The 19,618-nt window shown below is 36.6% G+C and overlaps 1 protein-coding gene and 1 long non-coding RNA gene across 2 annotated transcripts; one reads left to right on the top strand and one right to left on the bottom strand.

Annotated features, from left to right (window-relative positions):
- Positions 1 to 583: 583 nt before the first annotated feature.
- LOC148879803 (uncharacterized) lies at positions 584 to 2,319 on the bottom strand. Its single transcript, XR_016104334.1, has 2 exons — positions 2,001 to 2,319; positions 584 to 1,781 (listed from the first exon to the last, which is right to left on the bottom strand). It is a non-coding gene; the product is annotated as an uncharacterized LOC148879803 (long non-coding RNA).
- A 9,122-nt stretch (positions 2,320 to 11,441) lies between these two features.
- Positions 11,442 to 13,280, top strand: LOC148879802 (heavy metal-associated isoprenylated plant protein 39-like). The gene is made up of 3 exons (XM_088961503.1): positions 11,442 to 11,933; positions 12,508 to 12,583; positions 12,691 to 13,280. The coding sequence occupies exons 1-3, from the start codon at positions 11,928 to 11,930 to the stop codon at positions 13,041 to 13,043; spliced, it is 435 nt and encodes a 144-aa protein (XP_088817629.1). The 5' UTR covers positions 11,442 to 11,927; the 3' UTR covers positions 13,044 to 13,280.
- The last annotated feature ends 6,338 nt before the right edge of the window (positions 13,281 to 19,618 follow it).

Below are 19,618 nucleotides of genomic sequence, written 5' to 3'. Positions count from 1 at the left end.
GTATTACAATCTGAATACAGAATATCAATATTATCGATAAGAAAGTCTGGAGGTAAAGATCTAGTAAAAAGAGAAAAACAGAAAGTACATGCCTCGCCAATTTGTGCTGTGCAAGGTTAGCTCCACGAGTGGTACAACGAACTGAGGAGTGAGGGATGCTGAGCATGAGGAGTTTACAATCTTCAATAGAGACGGAGAATGAAAATCTTTTTTTTTTTCTACCTCTGTCACTCTATCTTTGTTAGTGCCGTCTATAATTATAATGACTGATGAATCAAAAACTTTAAATTGGAACAACTTCTGTCAATTGGTATTTTTGCTTATCCTCGTATCTTGAAAAAATGAGAGTCAGGGTGCAACAAACTCTCAACAGCTTAAGAGAATCTCCCTCGAGAATAATTGAAAAAAATGAATTGTGTATAGGTCGCCAATCTGATAGGTCGAATTTGTTGGGAAGAAACTAAGTTTATCCACAAATTATTTCTCAAAAAAAAAAAAAAAAAACTTGTTGATATTCAGATAACACAATTTCAAGCAAGTTATAAAATACCACAATTCCAAGCAAAGAGAGACACACACGATATTTAATGTGGAAAACCCCTCTAATGTGAATGGTAAAACCACGGGGCTAAGGAGATCCAACAAAAAATCTCCAATAATAATTTGAGGTAACAATTGCAGCAACTCAAACACCACAATATGCTCACAAACTTAAAGTAAATACAGATTCTCAAATATACAAACGAGAATACCAAAAGCGGTGGAAAATAACAGTCAGAAAAACTCACAAATGCGGCTACTATTCAGGCCACAACATGGAGACCTTCACTACTCCAAATCAGGTCTCCACCATTCAGATCGTAAGCCTGTAATTTTCGAACAATCCCACCAAATTTCAGCCAAATCTAACCACAAATGACCATTAATCAGAGTAATTGATGAAGACTACCGTGAGATATTTTCTTTTTCTGAACAATTATGAATTGCTTCTGTTTGACCTCAAATAACTGGTACTCCGATCAAAGATCCGGCCGTTCAGAATGAAGAAAAATGAGTCATCCACTTACTATCCAAATTTCTGCTCGATCGGAAGATAGATCAGAAAGTTCCAGTCATTTGATGAACTCTAAGAAATATGCACAGTATTTCGATTTCTCTCTTTTCCTCTTTTTCTTCAACATGCCACACAAAAAGGATCTAACGCTAGTTTTTGTTTTTCTCTTTAGAGTAAAGAAAGAACAATTCATTGTCACTGCTGTTGGATTCCTGCCACTAGATTCTCACAAAAAAATTTACTTTGCAAAAGCCTCTGCCACTAAATTCTCACCAGAAAATCCACTTTGTTCAAGCTTCCACCGCTGGATGCTCACCAGAATATCCACCCCTTTTGGTTTTTCCAATTGAAACCTAGTAACTGAAGTTTGGTTTTAGCGATGTCACCGCTACTCATTTGGATTTTGTTTGGATTGGAGTGCTAAGGAACTCGATTGAGAAGTGTTGCGGGAAACACTAGGCTCTGTGGTGTGAGCCCGTTACCAGTCTGTTCATTTGCAGGTTCTCCATCCACGATCCACGGTGGAGGAGACAACGATGGAACGGCGGCTCTCGTTGACGCTGCCTTAGATCTCACCAATTCGAGCTTGTCCTTCCACCACCGATATTTCGAACACATTAACGACAGAAGAAATTTCTCAATCTCTTCTTTCTTCTTCTCCTTCCCATCTCCGCTGAATGGCCAACATTTTGTCACGTCAATGCTTCTCATCCTCAAAAAATACTATCTGAAACATCAAATCACAAACTTCAGCCACAAATTCAACCATGTTCAAATTCAAAACAAGAATTCCTAACAATAACCATTGACACTTATCGGAGACAGAGGAGAAATTTGTTTTGTCTTCCCAGTTATTCCATCATTTCGTCCTGAATTTCCTTACGAACTGGAAAAATTTGTAAATCTCCTCTTTGGCAAGTGAAGAAATTCAGCGTACTCCACCTACCCCTCTGTCTTGTGTAGCTGCAAGACCAAAGGCCGCCTTATCACGATTCCAAATCCCCTGGGAAGAAAATCACGCCCAACCATGCTCTCACGAATTGAAAATACAATGACAACTGAAGGACCTGCTCTGGGTAGGTAAACCCCTCTGCCCATTTTCCCCGTTCAGCTCAAGGACCTGTTCTTCTGCGCATCGCGGAGATGCTTGGAAAAGAACGCCTTGGGACGGTGGCGATGAAGTGGCTCAAGGATGTGAACCCATGTGCGAGGAAAGAATTCAAACAATTGATTGGGAATCTCCAGCATCCTAACCTGTTCACGTTAGGGCTTATTATTAAAAATATGTTTAATAAGGCCAACTTGCCCATTCAGGGGCAGTTTGGCCATGAAAGTTGTATCTATGGACAGGGACAATTTCTGTTAATGAATAGTAACAGTGCTCTAAGGATGGTAAGTTTTGGAAAACTAAAGATCACTGACATGAGGTTCCTAAAAATTAAAATGACAGCAACAACAATAATAACAACAATTAACAACAAGATAAACAGAGTGATTTTGATAAAACATAAAAACCCATATCTATGTTATTCTTTCCCTTTTTCAACAAAAAATTTTCAAAGTTTTATCAAAAATAAAAACGATCCTGTTATTAGAGAGCCTGTGAATCAATTGATTGTGTGCTCTTTATTGGACAATGGGCATTCGTTGTCAACCCCATAGCCAATAGATGATTTAGAGAGTTGGGGTGCTGATGGGCCTATTATTACATGGGCCAAGATGTGTTTGGGCTTTCAGGCCAATTTGGGCCTAAGCCTTCCCTACAAATTTCAGGCCCAGACGTGGCTTGGACCTGATAAGAGACGACAGGCCAATTTAGGCTGCATTCTGGCATTCCTTATAACAATCATGAGTGAACGTAGGGACTACGGGTTTGATGTCTAATGAGTTGGGATCTGCTACAAAAACACTTCGTATAGAACGGGCTATCTAATCCAATCATCAGTGAACACATCTGTGAGCCGTACACAACAGACTTGATTGGGTTTTGAAACCTGTTGCACACTCCTGGTTCATAGCATATCCGTAGTCATGTCTCAGGGGTTTGGGCGTAATTTGGAAATTGGAATGAACCGTTTCATTCTGTGGCTTTACTTCTATGATGATGGTGCTTATTTCAGATGGAGAGAGTTTTGGGGGTCGTTTACTTTAAATTATTATCCAAATAAATACAGTTATCTGGGCAAGTTTTTTTTGGAAAACACTTATTCAGGTAAGTGCATTTGTTCATGTTCTTTAATTTTTTATGCAAATAAGGTAATGATCATTTTAGCCATAAAAATCTATTATTAAAAGGGGTATTTTTGTCCCATTCAAGTGTTGGCTACTTCCCAGAATAAGTGATACTCAGAAAAATAAACTTTTCCTATTCTCTACATAAATCTGAAAAAAAAACATGGAATTTATTCTTGATCAACAAAAACCAAAATCTAATTAACCAATTTTCCCCCTCTCGAAATCCAAAAAATGAATACCCCCTTAATCTTAAACTCTTAATACTAATAGCTTAGATGAATTGGAAAGAGGAGGTGTTGAGAAGAGAAAAACGGACGAGGCATAAGAACCAAGCTTAATGTTATGATGTAAAAAATATATTATAGTATCAGTGAAAAGGTGAGATGTTACATGTGATATCTTTATCGTGAAATAATAACAAAATAAATAGGCATGTGATTTCTTTAATGGGCCCTCTAGAAATAAAATCTGACTCTTTTAACTCCGTTTTGCCAATTTATGGGCTACAAAGCTTCCAAGTCTGTTACCATGAACGAAGTGAATATAAAAGCCTGCTGTACACATAACTATGTCCACAAACAACTATTTCTTTGATGCATTGGACTCACGTTTTTATTTCACAGTACAGTTCTGCATTCATAAGATCATGATTAGTTCTTTATTTCACTGAATTGAAATAGAACAGGCCAATTGAAGGGTGGCTCCTTAATTGGTAATTTGGCATGCTAGCTGGTTCGTCCCAGTAGAGACGGGTACTCGAATCCTGTTACCACCAAATACAGGGAGGCGGGTAAAGTGAGGCGCTGCATAAAATTTGGTATGCTAGCTGGTTCGTCCCAGTAGAGACGGGTAATTTGGTATGCTAGCTGGTTCGTTCCAGTAGAGACGGGTACTCGAATCCTGTTACCACTCAAACGTCCCCCACGGGGGATTTGATCACCAAATACAAAAAAAAAAAAAAAAAACAAGAGAGAGAGAATAGAAATAAAACAGTGATAACTAGATCTGTTCATGGGCCGGCCTGGCCTCCGAACGGGCTTGAACAGGCTTTTTGGCCTGTAGGCTTATCCTTGGGCCAAAAAGCCCGGCCTGCATAAAATTCAAACCGGGCTCAAGTTTTGTCAAAATAGTTTGACCCAAGCCCGATCCGGCCCGACCTATAGTTAAACCTAAGTAAAAACCCTATGTGATGTCCATTTGAATAAATTTTTTTGATTTAAGACGGTTGTTGATTCACTTGTAGGCCCATTGTTTATTTAAATAAGGGGAAAAAACATCTTAATTAAAATAGATAATATTCATTTGAATAGGAAAAATTTCAAATTTCTTTTATTAGGTCGGACTTCGGGCTCGGGCTTTTTATCAGGGGCGGGCTTGGGCCCAAGTTGTAGGCCCACTGGTCGGATCAGGCTCGGGCTCGGGCCTAACGCTTTTCTATTAATAAAGAATAAAAACCCGGCCAGAGCCCGACCCGGTCCGACCATTATCTTGGACATATTTGGTATAATAACATTGTAGTGTGTTGCATTGTGAATCAGCATTTTGAATCATCGATTCAAATTTGTATTGATAGTGATCATGTGGTCAATAGTCAAATAAATCAGCAAACTGTTAGTCTAGAGGCTCAAATATTTGACCTATTTGACCATTGACTTATTTAAATGGTTGGGTCAATTGAAAGAGAGAGAAGTAGCACTTAAAGGGCCAATCAGTCAAAAAGAGTGGGATCAGTTCAAGCATCACATCCAAGCAAAATGTTTGAACTTAACCAGCCTCACCCTTGGCACGATTCATTTTTATTTCATCCACATCTACGTGGAAGGGGGATTAGGCTCAAGTCTAATTCCAGCTTCGTCAAGTGAAGCCGTATCCTTCCAAATCGCCATATCTACATGCTCTTAACCGCTCAATCAATCTAGCATGGTTTTCAAAACCGGATTGGACCGGACTGTCGGACTGGAAAATGGGGAATCAGTTGTGTGACCGGATCTGTTTTGTGTCAAAATTGAATTTTGGCAAAAAAACTTTGATTTGGTTAGTAAATTATTGACCCAGGCGGTTAAATCTTTCACACTGTTCAATGCATGGCTTTTAAAACCGGATTGGACCGGATGGTTGGATTAGAAAAACTGAGAACCGGTCAACTGGTTCCATTTTCCCCAAAAACCGGATTTCCCCCTAAAACCATTGATTTTGGTCAGTAAACTGGTAAACCAGGTGGTTAACTGTTCAAACGGTTTTGACTGTTTTTTTATTTTTTGAATTATTTTATTTTTCTGTCAGAACAGCCGAGCATTTGATTCAAATGGTCGGGCCATTTGACCAGTTTTAAAAACCTTGGTTCAACGGTTTTGACGATTTTTTATTTTTTAATTATTTAAATATTTTTTTATTTTTTTATCAAAACGGACTAACCGTTTGATTCGAATGGTCAGAATTGTCAAGGTGCTTTTGTAATCATCATATTTATACGTGACGAACACCCATAATTAATGATTAACTTTGTCTGTTTGGGGCCCAAAGTCTCATGTAACGTGGTATTTCCAAAAACTGTCACAACAGCTTATGTTATTGGTCCCAACAGCTAAAGTTTTTCCATAATCATAACTGAATTTCCAATGTGACAACATTCAAATATATAATTAGTGTAAGAAAATTTTGTTTAATACAAACAGTTGAACAGGTAAATCAGTGATCCAGTGACCATTTAGGGGTATTCGGCGATACAGTTGGGTTTGTTTTTGAAAACGAAAATGATAGCCACATTAACAAAATTATATTATTTTTTAATATAGCAAATGTTTTTTGTTTACAAAAACAAAACCAGTTTACGCCGGGTGAACAGCTATGAAAACAGTGACCCAGTGAGCTTGCTAATTTTTCATCTAGTCTAACCCTGATAACTTTGCATTATCTTTTTTTTTTTAAATACATAATATAAAATTTGTTATAAGTAAAATAGTATTTAAGGTGGCAACTTGGGCTAATGATCCAGCCCAATCTGATGTAGCTTCTAAACTGACCATCTGAAGCCCAGCCCAAGCTAAATCCAAACAATTCACTTTTCAAAAACACAAGGAGAGAATATTTCCTTTTGGTTGTAGATATTTTGGAATTGCACGGGCTTGGTTTGTCACGCTGATTAAGAATTTTCATCATCCCACTGTCCATAGCCATTGTAGTTTTGAGAAAAATATTGAAAATATTATTATATGGACATTTGAATATAGAATGGATAACGCCTCTAGCTTTAAAAATCATGTACATCGTACATATGTGTACATATATTAGGTATATATAATACTATTTTCTATTGGGACCCGGTATATAGATTTCTTACAATTGGCTACGTACAGGGGCGGAGCCAGGGGTTGGAAGGTGGGGGCCATGGCCCCCCTTATGACTTGAAAATCCCTATAATATCCATTTTAACCTTATTTATATTTTGATCCTCCAATCTATATTAAATAATCTTTTGTTTTCTTATCCATATTTATTACTTTTTGGCCCCCTTTAAAAGTAAATCCTAGCTCAGGCCCTGGCTACTTACTGCACCACCACAATGAATTTCATGAGATTGATTGATTAGGCTTGTGGGCTTTTTCTGTTTTTTTTTTTTTTTTTTTATTGATATATTGCACTTTTTTCTTGGGACTGTACATTTTAAAATCGACAAAAGAAAAAAATAGTGGAAATATTCTAGTTAGGTTGTGAAAGGAGTCTTGAAGTATGATTTGGATGACTCATTTATATAATTGGATCAGGTGCAGATTTAACAAAGTTAAAATTTTTTGTTAAGACTCAGTTTGAAAAGAATATGTACAGGGGAAAACCTTGTATTTTGTATTGTTTTATATGTATTTATATTTATACAAAATATAAGGTTTTGCACTTTACATATTTATATTTATACTCTTTCCAAACTCTGGTTCAATTTAAAAAAAAAATGTAAATACAAATATGTACAGCACAAACCTGGTGTATTAAGTTTGGAAAACTTGTATTTGTATTTATACTCTTCCCAAGTTGAGCCCAATGTTGTATTTGAAAAAAGTGCAAATACAAATATGTTTAATGTAAAATCCTATATATTTGCAATGCACATTTTTGTATTTACATTCTTCCCAAACTGAACCTCAGAATGCCTTCAAAGATTGCAAATCTAAATATGGATCATATAAGTTTTGCATTGAATATATTCGTACTTGCCCTCTTCCCAAATAGAGCCTAGAGAGCTTCCCTGCCAGATTCTACCTATTGATTTGACGTGGAATGGAATGATTCAAGGGATTGGTTTATCTGCTTCCAATTCATAGTTTACATCAACCCTTTTTTCTTTACATGATAGGAGAGAGAAAAACAGAACTTAGATTTTAGCTCCAATATAGGTTATCATGTCGTTGGAGAAATTCAACAAACTACTTCTCATATTGTACTAGCTTGGATTGGATTGCAACCTAACTTTCCATGGCCAAACGGACCAGTGCCACCCAAAAGTAAGATGGGGATTAATCTACCATCACAAGGGTGGTTGTTGGCATCCACTCCCATATGGCTAGTAGGTCTCAGGTTCCAGACAAAGGAATAATTTTGCTGAAGTGGGATGTAGTAGTAGTAGTCTCTCCTAATTGTTCGATCTGCCCTTTTCCATTTGGTAAGATCGGGTTTGGATGGTACAATACGGTCTGGGGTCCGGGTTATGGTTAGTGGATCAGGTTCGGTATGGGTTTATTCCCATTCAGCCATTTGACCACACCCATAATTATAACCTTTGGGCTAGTGACATTTAGGTTATGTTTGGTTTGAAGTAAAATGTAGAAAAAGACATAGAAACACCTTTACAATACTTGTATTGGTTTCCTTGTCTTTTCTTTCCCTTCCCTACCTTTTCCTTTAAACCAAACATAGCCTTAAGGGTCTAAACTTTCATGTGCGACATTTTAATATTTTAAAATTTTAGAAATATACAGTTTAGTTTAATTTCATTAATTGACCTTATGATGAAGGTAAAAATTACTAAAATTCCTATATTTATATTCCCTTTCTTTTACTATTTCTCTTTTGCTACCTTCGAACACAATTCAAGGGTAGCATAAAAGGAGGTCAATTCACAAAATAACATAACAATTGAAGTCTGCACCTAAGGCTCAGTTTGGAAGGAGTATAAATACAAATATGTATTTTGCATTCCTAAGGCTCTGTATTCGTATTCCTTACAAACTAAGCCTCAGTAAAAATATTTGGAAATAGGAATTCTCTAGTGAAGCCTCAACACGATGAGGATGGATAAATATTGAGCAATGCTTACATGTTGGTTTCTGTGCCCATACAAATGCATCACCCATCAAAATTTTTTGTCATCACTATTTGCATCCAAAGATAAAAGTAAATGGAAAAGAGAACCTGAACATGAGCATATTCATAATTTCATTTTTATTTTAAGGAGATTGGACTTAAGTGTATATTTATGAACATTTAGGATACTAAATTGTAGGGGTGAGCATAAAGGGTAGGTTCTACTTGGAACTTAATGGAATAGACCTCGAAGATGCCTCTAACCAACCGTATCCAATCTGTTATATGGTAAGGTTGATTCCAAATTCTTGGAATTAGGGTTTAAGGGTTTACCCTATCCAAACTGACCCGATAAATTGGACTTAGTGGAACTGATCTTGGAACCAAAGTTGTCTTGAAATAAACCACAAAATACTTTTGAGGAAATGATGATTTGAACCCAAGCACTTATTGGTATAAAGGCCATGGTGTCACTTGGCCATTGAATTACTTAAGGCTGTGTTTGGTTTGAAAGAAAAATGGGGAAACCTTTACAAATCTTGTGTAGGTTTTCTTACCTTTCTCTACATGTTCCCTCAAATCAAACATAGCCTAAGTGATTTGATCATTTGTTTTTATTTTAATATTTGAGTGTGTACAACAAGTAATGTAAATAAGATAATATTTACAAAATTTAAGGCCCTATTTGGAAAGACTTTTATAAAGTACTTTCGTACTTATGACAGTATAAAAGTATGAAAAGCACAACATAGGGTATGGGTTATGTACTTTATACCTTTTGCTTTCATACTTTTAAAAGTATGAAAAAACCCTAAAGCACGAAGTCAGCTTTTTATACTTCATGCTTTTTGGCAAAGTTGTGCTTTCATTTTCATGCGAACGCATTTGACCACCCTTCAATAAAAATCTCGACTATACCTTGACTCACACCTGCTAGAGTACCCCAAAACCATTGAAAGTACAAACAGACGTGCTTTTGCCAAACAAAAAATGATACTTTTTGTTTTGGAAGATACTTTTCAAATTTTTTACTCAAATGGTTTTCAAAAAAAAAAAACCGAAATAAAAGTATTTTATTCTTTGCTATTTTTAAAAATACAGAAGTAGAAGTCTATCCAAACAACACCTAAATTATGATAACTATATATTAATTATGATAATTTATATATTAAATTACTCAATTTAATCAATAAAAACATTAAGTTATAAGTTATATATTATATTTATTGAAAATCAAGTTTTTAAATAACTAATTTCATTTTTTTAGTGAGAGAATAAAGAAAAAACAGATTCCAAGGAAAGACCCTGAAACCAACATCGAAATCGCCAAAATCAAAATCAATCCTGAAACCGATCTTCACAAGATAAATTATGGATTCAAATACTTGAAGCCGATCCCTACAAGTTTGATTCCAAGTTCTGTGGTGAAACCAAACGGAACGGACCCATGTTCACCCTACTAAAACTGCTGTATGTAATTGAAAGTTGAGTCCCTCAAGTATCACTGCCCCAAAGCCAAAGTACAATGTACAAGGTACTTAGTATTCTATCTCAGCATGGCTTTTGAGGACATTTCTATTTAGATGTGGAAAAAAGCAAAAAGCAAAAAAAAAAAAAAAAGGCTCCTGGCGGGTCAAGATTATGAAACCCAAACCCGACATGGACCAAAGGCATCAAATATCCTGACCCAAACATACTCCCAAACACGATCTCATAGGATCAGATTATCAACCTTGGTTTACTTTAACCCGACCCATTAACAGCCCCTAGTCCGAACTCCGGATCATCCGCTTGTGGACGTATCATTGGTAAGAGAGGATGGGACACCCTTCTCTTTCACTGAATTATTGGTAGACTGGTAGTCCAGGGTTTTCACTTTTCACTTCCAGGGGCGGTGGACGCATACAAGGAACGAAAAAAAGGCTACATCCGCCTACGACAAACCTCTGCAAGAGTTTTGTCTCCAACGATATGATGGAGCTCCAGGACCAACTTATCGGATCAAGATATAAAAATAAAATAATATTTGGATTTTTATTTCTTTATCGGTATCAAGGCATCAACAACGGCCACCTGAGGGCTGAGGCTGAGATAGTCTCCGGTGTCTGCTCTCCTTCTGAAGCACATGAACCTCGAATGGCTACCACTGCCAGTCGACTAGTCGATGGCTTTTTCGTAATCAATCGGGGAAAAGGAAGACTTCAGAAGGAAGTGCTGGTTAGTCCTTTTCTGGTTTTCCCGAGTTAGCCACGTGGCAAAATACTTCTTTACGTGCATCGTAGACTCATAGTTCACCAAGATACCGATACACGGTTAATTTGTCACCAGAAAAATAAGTTTAAAATATTTCAAATTTCCACCTCTTTTACGGCCAATGTTTTGTTTTCCATTTCGTCCATTTTCTTCAGACAGAAACAAACGCTGCCTTGCGGAAATGCTCGTGAAAAATCTCTCCACCACAGGAGACTCAACGTCTCCACGTGCACGGTACAGCTTACGTGCTGACATCTCAGAGAAAGGACGTCTGCTCCAGTTCCACGAATCGAAGCGCAACGCAACTGTGCCACTGGTCCCTCTCGGATCACATCCAACCCCATCTATCAATCTAAGGCCCATCGGACAGTCGATATCAAAAGAAGTCCAAAACCACAATTCCAAATTTCTCTTTCCCTCCTCGCTCAATCTGTCATCTATGTTATCCGCTAATGCATGACGTGTAAAGGCCGCAACCGTCCAAAGTTCCTATAGTGTGTGGGGGCCTCGTTTTTGTCAATAATACAAGCTTTTTGTGAGATCTAACGGCTTAGATGTAGGACGATCTTAGTTTATACTAAATGCGCGTCACAGTGAAACAGAAGGGTGACTTGACCATTAGGTCAAGGAACAAAATATGGAGACTTGACTGGCGGCCTGATGAAGGAGTGAGAGGGTGTCAAAAAAGAGGGACTCGGGATGGTTAAGTGTTCGAGAGAGCTTCTTCACCGCTTCCATCCATATATATTGTACGGGCACGACTATACATAAGTTGCCTGCCTTGCCGTGTCTTTGTAGAAACTGCCTTAGATTCACTGAATCACTGTGTGCTGCTCTTCTCTCTCTCTATCTCCGTCAATCAGCTCCGTTGACTGATTTTCTTCTCCTTTCCAAACCCGTCTATTATATATCGCTGGTTCAGCAAGCCATCCGCCTCGTCTCAGGCTTCTCTTTGTCGTCGTCGTCTTCTTATTCTCGTCTACATCTTAGTTCCTGATTTCTTATTCTGTGCTTAATATTTATTGTTTTTCAATCTTCGTTCTGCAATTACCGTCTCATTTCCTGGTCAGATCACTGAAGTTCCGAAAACATGAAGGTCAGATATCTCTTTTCAGTCTTGATTCGCTTTAATTTCTTGGTTTGATTGTTTATTATAAGCATTAATGTTTCTGGGGTCTGAATATTTCTTTTTTCCTGTGTGATGGGATTTGGCTTGTGGGCAGGTAGATTTATGGATTTTTCGTGGGCTTTTGAATTGTTTCTTGAGGAATCTCATGATTTTTTTTGGATGGTTTTCTTCTTTCCTCCTTTTCTTCCCATTTTGCTGGAAAGGGTAGGGGTTTTTTCTTTCGGCGATTAATTTTGGAATTGTTGCGATGTTTTGTTGAGTGTGTGTTCTTTGAGAAGCTCAGATTATTGCTGTCGGGAAATGTTTCACTTTTTCCACTTTTTGCTTTTGGAGCTCTTTCGGAATCGTACTGGATATCCACTTTATAAGTTTTGGCTTTTCAGAACCTTTTCAGACGATGAAATCCGATTCTTTGATTCCTGATTCTTGTTGGACTTCATTTTGTTCTGATTCAGTGGGAGTTTCAGAAACTTTGATTGCATCAGGAGTTTGATTTGATCTTAACTGAGATTTTTTTGTTCGTTTTTTTTAATTGATACAGAAGGTGGTGCTGAAGTTGGATTTACATGATGACAAGGCCAAGCAGAAGGCGATGAAGGCAGTCTCTAGCCTTGCAGGTATCAAGATGATCTTTACCCTGTTTTCTTATTGAACTGAAGTAAGAAATCTCAGTTTGAGAGCTATCGAAATAACTGTTGCGTTTTTCACCTTTATGAATTTGTAGGAATTGATTCCATCGCCATGGACATGAAAGAGAAGAAACTGACAGTCGTCGGAGACGTGGATCCCGTAGACGTGGTGAGCAAGCTACGCAAGCTCTGGCACACGGATATAGTTTCTGTAGGGCCTGCAAAAGAGCCTGAGAAGAAGGAGCCCAAGAAGGAGGAGCCCAAGAAGGAGGAACCCAAGAAGGAAGAACCCAAGAAAGATCCCAAGAAGGAAGAACCCAAGAAAGATCCTGTGGAGCAGCAGATCCAGAACCTGGTCAAGGCCTACCAGGCTTATAATCCCCACATGACCACTCACTACTATGTCCAGAGTGTGGAAGAGAATCCAAATGCTTGTGTTATTTGTTAATCCTTAGATTTTTAAGCAAGGGGAAAGGAACAATCCGAGACTTAATGGATTCGAAATTCCGAGTGTATTGTCGACGGCGATATTGAGGCGAGATACCCAGAACAGCGAGGCTAATATGTACAGTTTTAATGGTGGGATTATTGGTTTTCATTGTTCACCCTGTTCAGGGTTGTGTAATGTATAGAGAGACTAGATAGCATAAATAAATTTTGGAATGAATGAATTTGTTAGTAGGAATTTTCTATCACCTGAGCAATACGAGTGGGAGAAAAGTCAGCCAAATTGAATTTGGCTGCATCCTCGTCCAATTCCAAGCTCTGGTGCAGTTCTAGGCCATCATCAGCCCATCCTATGATCCTGGTCATAATTTAGTTTAATTCCGGTATTTTTACGTTGGGGAAGCTCACTGCTAACGAGCTTGTTAAGATTTAAGAAATCGGTCCTGAATCAAATCATTGAAATTCGAGAAAACAAGAGTTCTGAAACCAAATCTTGTTTTCCTCTGCAAAAGAGTATTGAATTGATGGGCGTGAGATTTACGCATGTTGTTGTTAAGTATACCAAATCATACCTGACTCAACCACCACGACTCTGTTCAATTAAAAACACCATTTTGGCCAATTTCAAAGGTCCTTTGAAATCTATTTGAACCACGACTCAGGTAGATCTATAGAATCATGAGATTTGATGATTTCTTTAGCCAACATGTATATAATTAATAATCTGCCGTAGATACATTTTTACTTTCAAGGAGCCCATATCCAGATGTGGAATCTTAGTGTTCGAATTCATTTTATTTTGATAAAAAACAATTTGAAATCTAAACAAATCACGATCTCAGAGCAGATCTGCTGATACATTATGTCCACACAGACAATGGAATATGTTAATATTCGAAATGTCAGTTTCGATGTGGCTTGACGTGAGAATCATTAATGGAGCAATGTTAAACAAATAGTGATACATTAGGTTGGTGCAGTGTTTGATGACCGTGTTCCACAAACGAATATAAATTCAAATTCATTTTAGTTATTTATCCGAAGTTCAAGTTCCAAAGTCCTCCAAACACGGCCAGAAATAATACCAAAAAACATTGTTAATAAAATTCGAGGTTGTCAGCCTGAGGCGGGGCCATCTCAGATCTCACATGTGGTGGTCAGCTTAGTCTGGGTTTGGGATGGGACGATGACCGATGGACACCTGGCAAAATCGGACTGGGTGAGCGGATTGATCCAATTCTGAGCCGAAGTTGAGGGACTTGAGGCAGACCGACACCAAGCCAGATGTCCAGATTGGTGGGCAAGTAGGCACCCAAAGCGAGGACCGAGGAATCTTTCAACGTAATTTAAGATTTCATGTCATGGTCTTTCACTTTGAACTTTACGGTTTTACCCTCCGTTTCTGATGTGAAACATGCACAAGAGGTTAAGAAAATGAGGGTAAAAGTGTCAATGTGCTGAACTGAATTTGATCTCTACCACGTAAATCCTGCATGTGTATGATTTTTCACAATTGTTTTTGTTTCTTTTTATTTTTTTGTTTTTTTGTTTTTTTTTTCTTGGAGAAGTTTCTGGAGCACAGAATTTATTAATCAAAACCATTCTTTCTTCTTTGTCTTTATCGTTCTTTTCTCTCTCTCTCTCTTTTTTTTTAAATCCTTCCTTTGCCCTAAATCGAATAAAATATGCCGGTTCTCCAACGGTCCGACCTACTAAACTTTGTACCTCTCTCATCTATCTTAATCTGTCTTGACACCACAGCACAATCAGTTGGAGCAAGGATGAGATGTGTTTGAGAGCAACCGCTTGACCTTTTCTTTGTTTTTTTTTCCCCCTTTTCTTCCATTGATTAATTGTGTCTTTGGTTCATGCATTATCAAAAACATTTAAAGCTGTAGGGAGAAGCCATCTAATTAACTGTTACTACTGGGAGGTTAGGATTTAAGAAGGCAGCGTAGGTTGAGCTGATGACCAGACAGACCACTGTACCCAACCATGGTTTTCATGTCCCTGAAACTATATGAAAGTTTGATTAGGTGAACTGGTGAAGATCATCAACACGAAACATAAAATGTATGGTAAATTTGTTTGACAAATATTCAGGAATTTCGGCTGCTTATTCAGATAAAAAAATTAGAATATCATTATGAATAAGCCTATTCTATTTAATATCATATCCATTGCTAAATTATTGGTATTTAAATAATTAATTTCTTAGTGATTTTACCCAAATTGCTAAAATTTAAAACTTTATACAATTATACTCAGTCAAGGTGCAGATGAGGGAAGTACTGCACACTAAAAACTGAAGTGGTTGGACCAAGAAAGAAAAGCTCATTAGCTATTGCTTTGACTTTTAGTGGATAAAATATTCATATGGGTATTAACATCAACTCAGTATGCCAATCAGCCATTAAGGAGGTCACCATCTACTTAAAAAGTCATTCAATTAAGCTACTTCACTGGTTATCCAACAGCCATTACAACTTAAAAAAAAAGGTGCAAATTGGCACAAAAAAATAATGGTGATTATATTAATATAATTTTTATTTAATTATGTAAGAGTTCTTTATTTATTATTTCATTGTATATTAAAATAGAATAGTTAAAAGGGGGAAATCATTTTTCTGACCTAGTTTACTTTTTTTTTTTCTGAAACTAATTTACCTCTTAGAACTTTAATCTGTTTGATATAGTTTAAGGCTGTTTTTTTTTTTTTTTTTTTTTTTAATATAGACAGTGATGTCTTAATTTCCTTCAAATTAATGCTATATTATATAGAAATCATCTTTCCAAATTTCATTTTATAACACATACACTTGTATTGTGAGTCTGTGAGATATCTCCAAACCTAATTGCCTTGTCCTCCAGTGCAACCATCCCAAGAACTAAACACAACAAAAAATTCTTCAGGAAAAGCTTCAGCATCATCATCTAAACCCTGTTCCAATTATATAGGGTCGAGTCGGCTACATTAACTTGTTTTACCATGACGTTCTGTTTAGTGCTATATCCATAATTAACGTTCTTTTAAATCGCTTTCTATTACTTCCTCACAACCCTTCCACTTGTCTTTACCTCTTTTACTTTGTTCACATATAACAGATCAATATTTCTTCTAGTTATAAATGATCTTTTATGCATGTGATTAGATCATCTCATTCTATTTTTTTCCTAATTTTATCACTTATCGGAATCATTTCTAAGTTCATTCTTATGACTTCTTATAAAGTCATGTCTTTTCTAATTTTATCACTCATCCATTTCTAAGCATTCACGTTTCTTCCATATTCATCTTTCGAACATATTTTTTAACTATCCAATACCCTATCCAACTATTTTATAAAATTGTTTTTAAACAAAATAGTATTCACTTGTTTGAAAGAAGACTTACTGGGTTACCTTGGGCTAAGCTAATAGTTCCTTAAAAAGGGTTTTGATCAATCAAAACCAGCCGTGAATTTTGATAAGTACTACCTTATTGGTTACCATTTTATACCTGTTTGACTGGTTACAAGTTTTTTTCGGCATCATAATTAAACCCCCCAGAAAAAAACAAAAAACAAAAAAAGCCTAATGGAATATGATATCACTTTGAAACCAGAAACCAGCAGATGCAAAGATTCGAATAAGACCCGCCAATATAAAATTCCTACCTTTAAACCAAAAAAGAAAGCACTAATTAAAAGTTCCAGCCTTCTAATATTGACAAGTCCTCGAGAGAGTACTTCGTCACGGCTCTCGATAGGTAGTTATTTTTTTTAAGTATTTTTTGGTGAAGGCATAAATCTTTAGGCTATGACTGTACCGAATGATGAGTAGATGACGATATAACTTGAATTATATTTTTATGCCGACGTTAGTGTTGTTTAAAAATAAAAATACCCCCCAAGTTATTTGTATTGACAACTAATCTTGTTATTCTTATTTTTTAATGATGAGGACGCTATCACTCATCTAATATGTATTTAGCAAGGTTTTAAAAATCGATTCGGAACTGAAATTATTTGACCACTAGTTTTAACCATCCGGTTTAAATGGACGGTTCGATCATTGGATCAGCAGGTTGCTGACCAAACTGACGGATTTTGACAAAAAAAAAAAAAAAAAGTTAAGGGTGAAACTGATTGCGTGGATTGTTTTCGAACAGAATGGCCCGACCATCAGCGTTAATGACGGTTCTAGAACACTGATATTTAATTTAATAATACACTCTTGCTGGGAATGATGTATTTTCACTGAGATATCAAAGATATATGAACATTATTAATGGATTGGACTTAGGATCATGACACATGCGTTTCGAATCAGAATTGTTTCTGGCCCTACTAAATGAGCTATGCTAGCTTGTCTCATTGATGAATTTTACTCATGCTTTCAGCTTTCTACCAATAAATAAATAAAAGTGTAGTTATTGATTCAAGTGAACCTTGTTCCTAAATTTGGCCTATCTTAACTAAAGTCGAGTTTGTTTGAGTTATCTTGATTGGATGCATGCTAATATCATATATGATAAATATAAATATTATATTTTTTATTACTTTTTCATCATTATCATCATTCATGCTTTATCCCAACTATATGAGGCCGATTATATGAATTATGTTTTGCCAATCCATTCTATTCAAAACTATATCAGTTCCGGTACCTTAGTTCAAAAATTGATAATAAATGAGAGATTAACAAAGGATATCTTTCAAAGTAAAGCTAGTTGGAGAAAATGGAAGAGTGCATCATAACTTTTGTGTGAAATTATATTTCTGTTAATTTTAATATATATTAGATATGAGCTTTAATTCTAATATCAGAAGCCTCATTTTACTTCAATTTCACTTCACTAAGTTTGTGCATCGCACAGTTCTTGATTAATATTTTGTAAAATAAAAAGGGTTGAGATTGGATTTAGCTAAATGCAAGGTTTAAAATCTGGACATGCACAATACTGTGCATTTTTTGATAGTTGCGCTACTGTCAGTTTTGAAAATTGGACCAGATCTGACAGTTGGATCGGTTGATTTTGGGAACGGGTTAGGTAATCAATTCCATTTTACCCTAAAATTATTTTTTGATAAAAAATGTTGATTTGGTGAATAGTTTATTGATCCGAGTGGTTAAACCATCTATTCAGATGATAGTTTTTTATCACTTTTTATTTTTATTAATTTTTTTAATTTTTAAATTAGAATAATCATTCATTTAAACCAAACAGTCAGACCATTTGACCCAGAAACTGATCCACAGAATGGGTCCAATTTTTTAAAACTTTAAATGATCCCATCTTCACCACGTATCATCACTCATGCATGACTTCGGCCTCCTAAGCTCATTTCGGGCATAACATACCATTCATAATGTCATCGTCGCTGTCATTTCCCACCAAATATTCGCCATTTGCTATGAATTAAGCGATTCCCACATCATGCTTATGGTTGAAAGTGTATCAAAAGACAACCACTTGGGGGCTATTGACTTGTTTGATAAACGCGATATCATAACATAAACTATAAAGAGAAGGATATAGTGCCTCCCCACCTACCAAACGCGATATCATAGCAGTCTCCTTTCTGAACTTCTATTTATTTGTTTTAATGGAGTATGAACAGACTGGGTACCATGTAGGCCAAGAACGGCCTCATGAAGATGTTCAATTCAGCTCATTTCCTGTTGTAAGTTCAAGCTGTTAGATCTTAGATGAGGTCTTTGAATTAAGTGTGACAAATATAGGCCCATTCATATCTCCTATTAAAATTTTATTAATTATAAAGAAGGCACAAACACAAGACCTTTCGGTCAAACAAATGCCGATAAATAGTTCAAACCGAAAGGCTTAAATTGTTAGGTGAGGTTCCTAAATCGGTTTTTATTTTCTAACAGTTCATTTTCACTTCTTTCGTGTCTTGATGTGGTAACTTAACTACTTGTGGGTTGTTAGATGACATAGCCGACTCCTGCTGCCTTACATTGTCAACCTTATTTGGGTTTGAATTGAACTAATAGCCTACTGCTATAGCCCGTGGCATACCATCCTCAGTAAATTCTATCCAGTTTTTCCCATAGACCACATGATTAATATCCACTTTGGCCCACTCGGCTGGAGTGTGTTGCGAGGCCCATGTGCATAAGCGGGCCCATGGTCGGCCGCGAGTGTGTCCAGTTGTTCCATTGTTCGGACCTCGGACTTCGGAGGCTCATTGGTCATCAGTATCATCAATATCAGTATCAGTATCAGTACGGAATACTGATACACATGTGACAGATTGCCTTATGTACAATATCGTCTCCTCCCTGGATACAGTTGGTATAATTCATTTTATCAATGTCTAACGTTTTTGATTGGTGATGATAGGTTTCATATATCAACACTAAAAAGTTTTCTTAATGTAGGTGCTGCAATTAGGACAGACATATGTTCTATTCAGCTGTAATTGGTTTCATCACTTCATCCATAAAGGGTTCCGAATCCAGTATAGATCAAAACTGATGTAGGTATTTATAATTTTATATACCTGTTTTACAACATCTCATAGGACCGTGTTTACACCGTACTTGCAGCAGCCACTTGTAACTGTGTATTGA

This window comes from Nelumbo lutea, chromosome 1 (genome assembly GCF_056320005.1).
Source record: "Nelumbo lutea isolate HS-2025 chromosome 1, American lotus-T2T, whole genome shotgun sequence".
Taxonomy (NCBI): Eukaryota; Viridiplantae; Streptophyta; class Magnoliopsida; order Proteales; family Nelumbonaceae; genus Nelumbo; species Nelumbo lutea.
The sequence above is the reverse complement of the archived record's forward strand: the minus strand, read 5'-3'. Positions and strand labels throughout refer to the sequence as shown.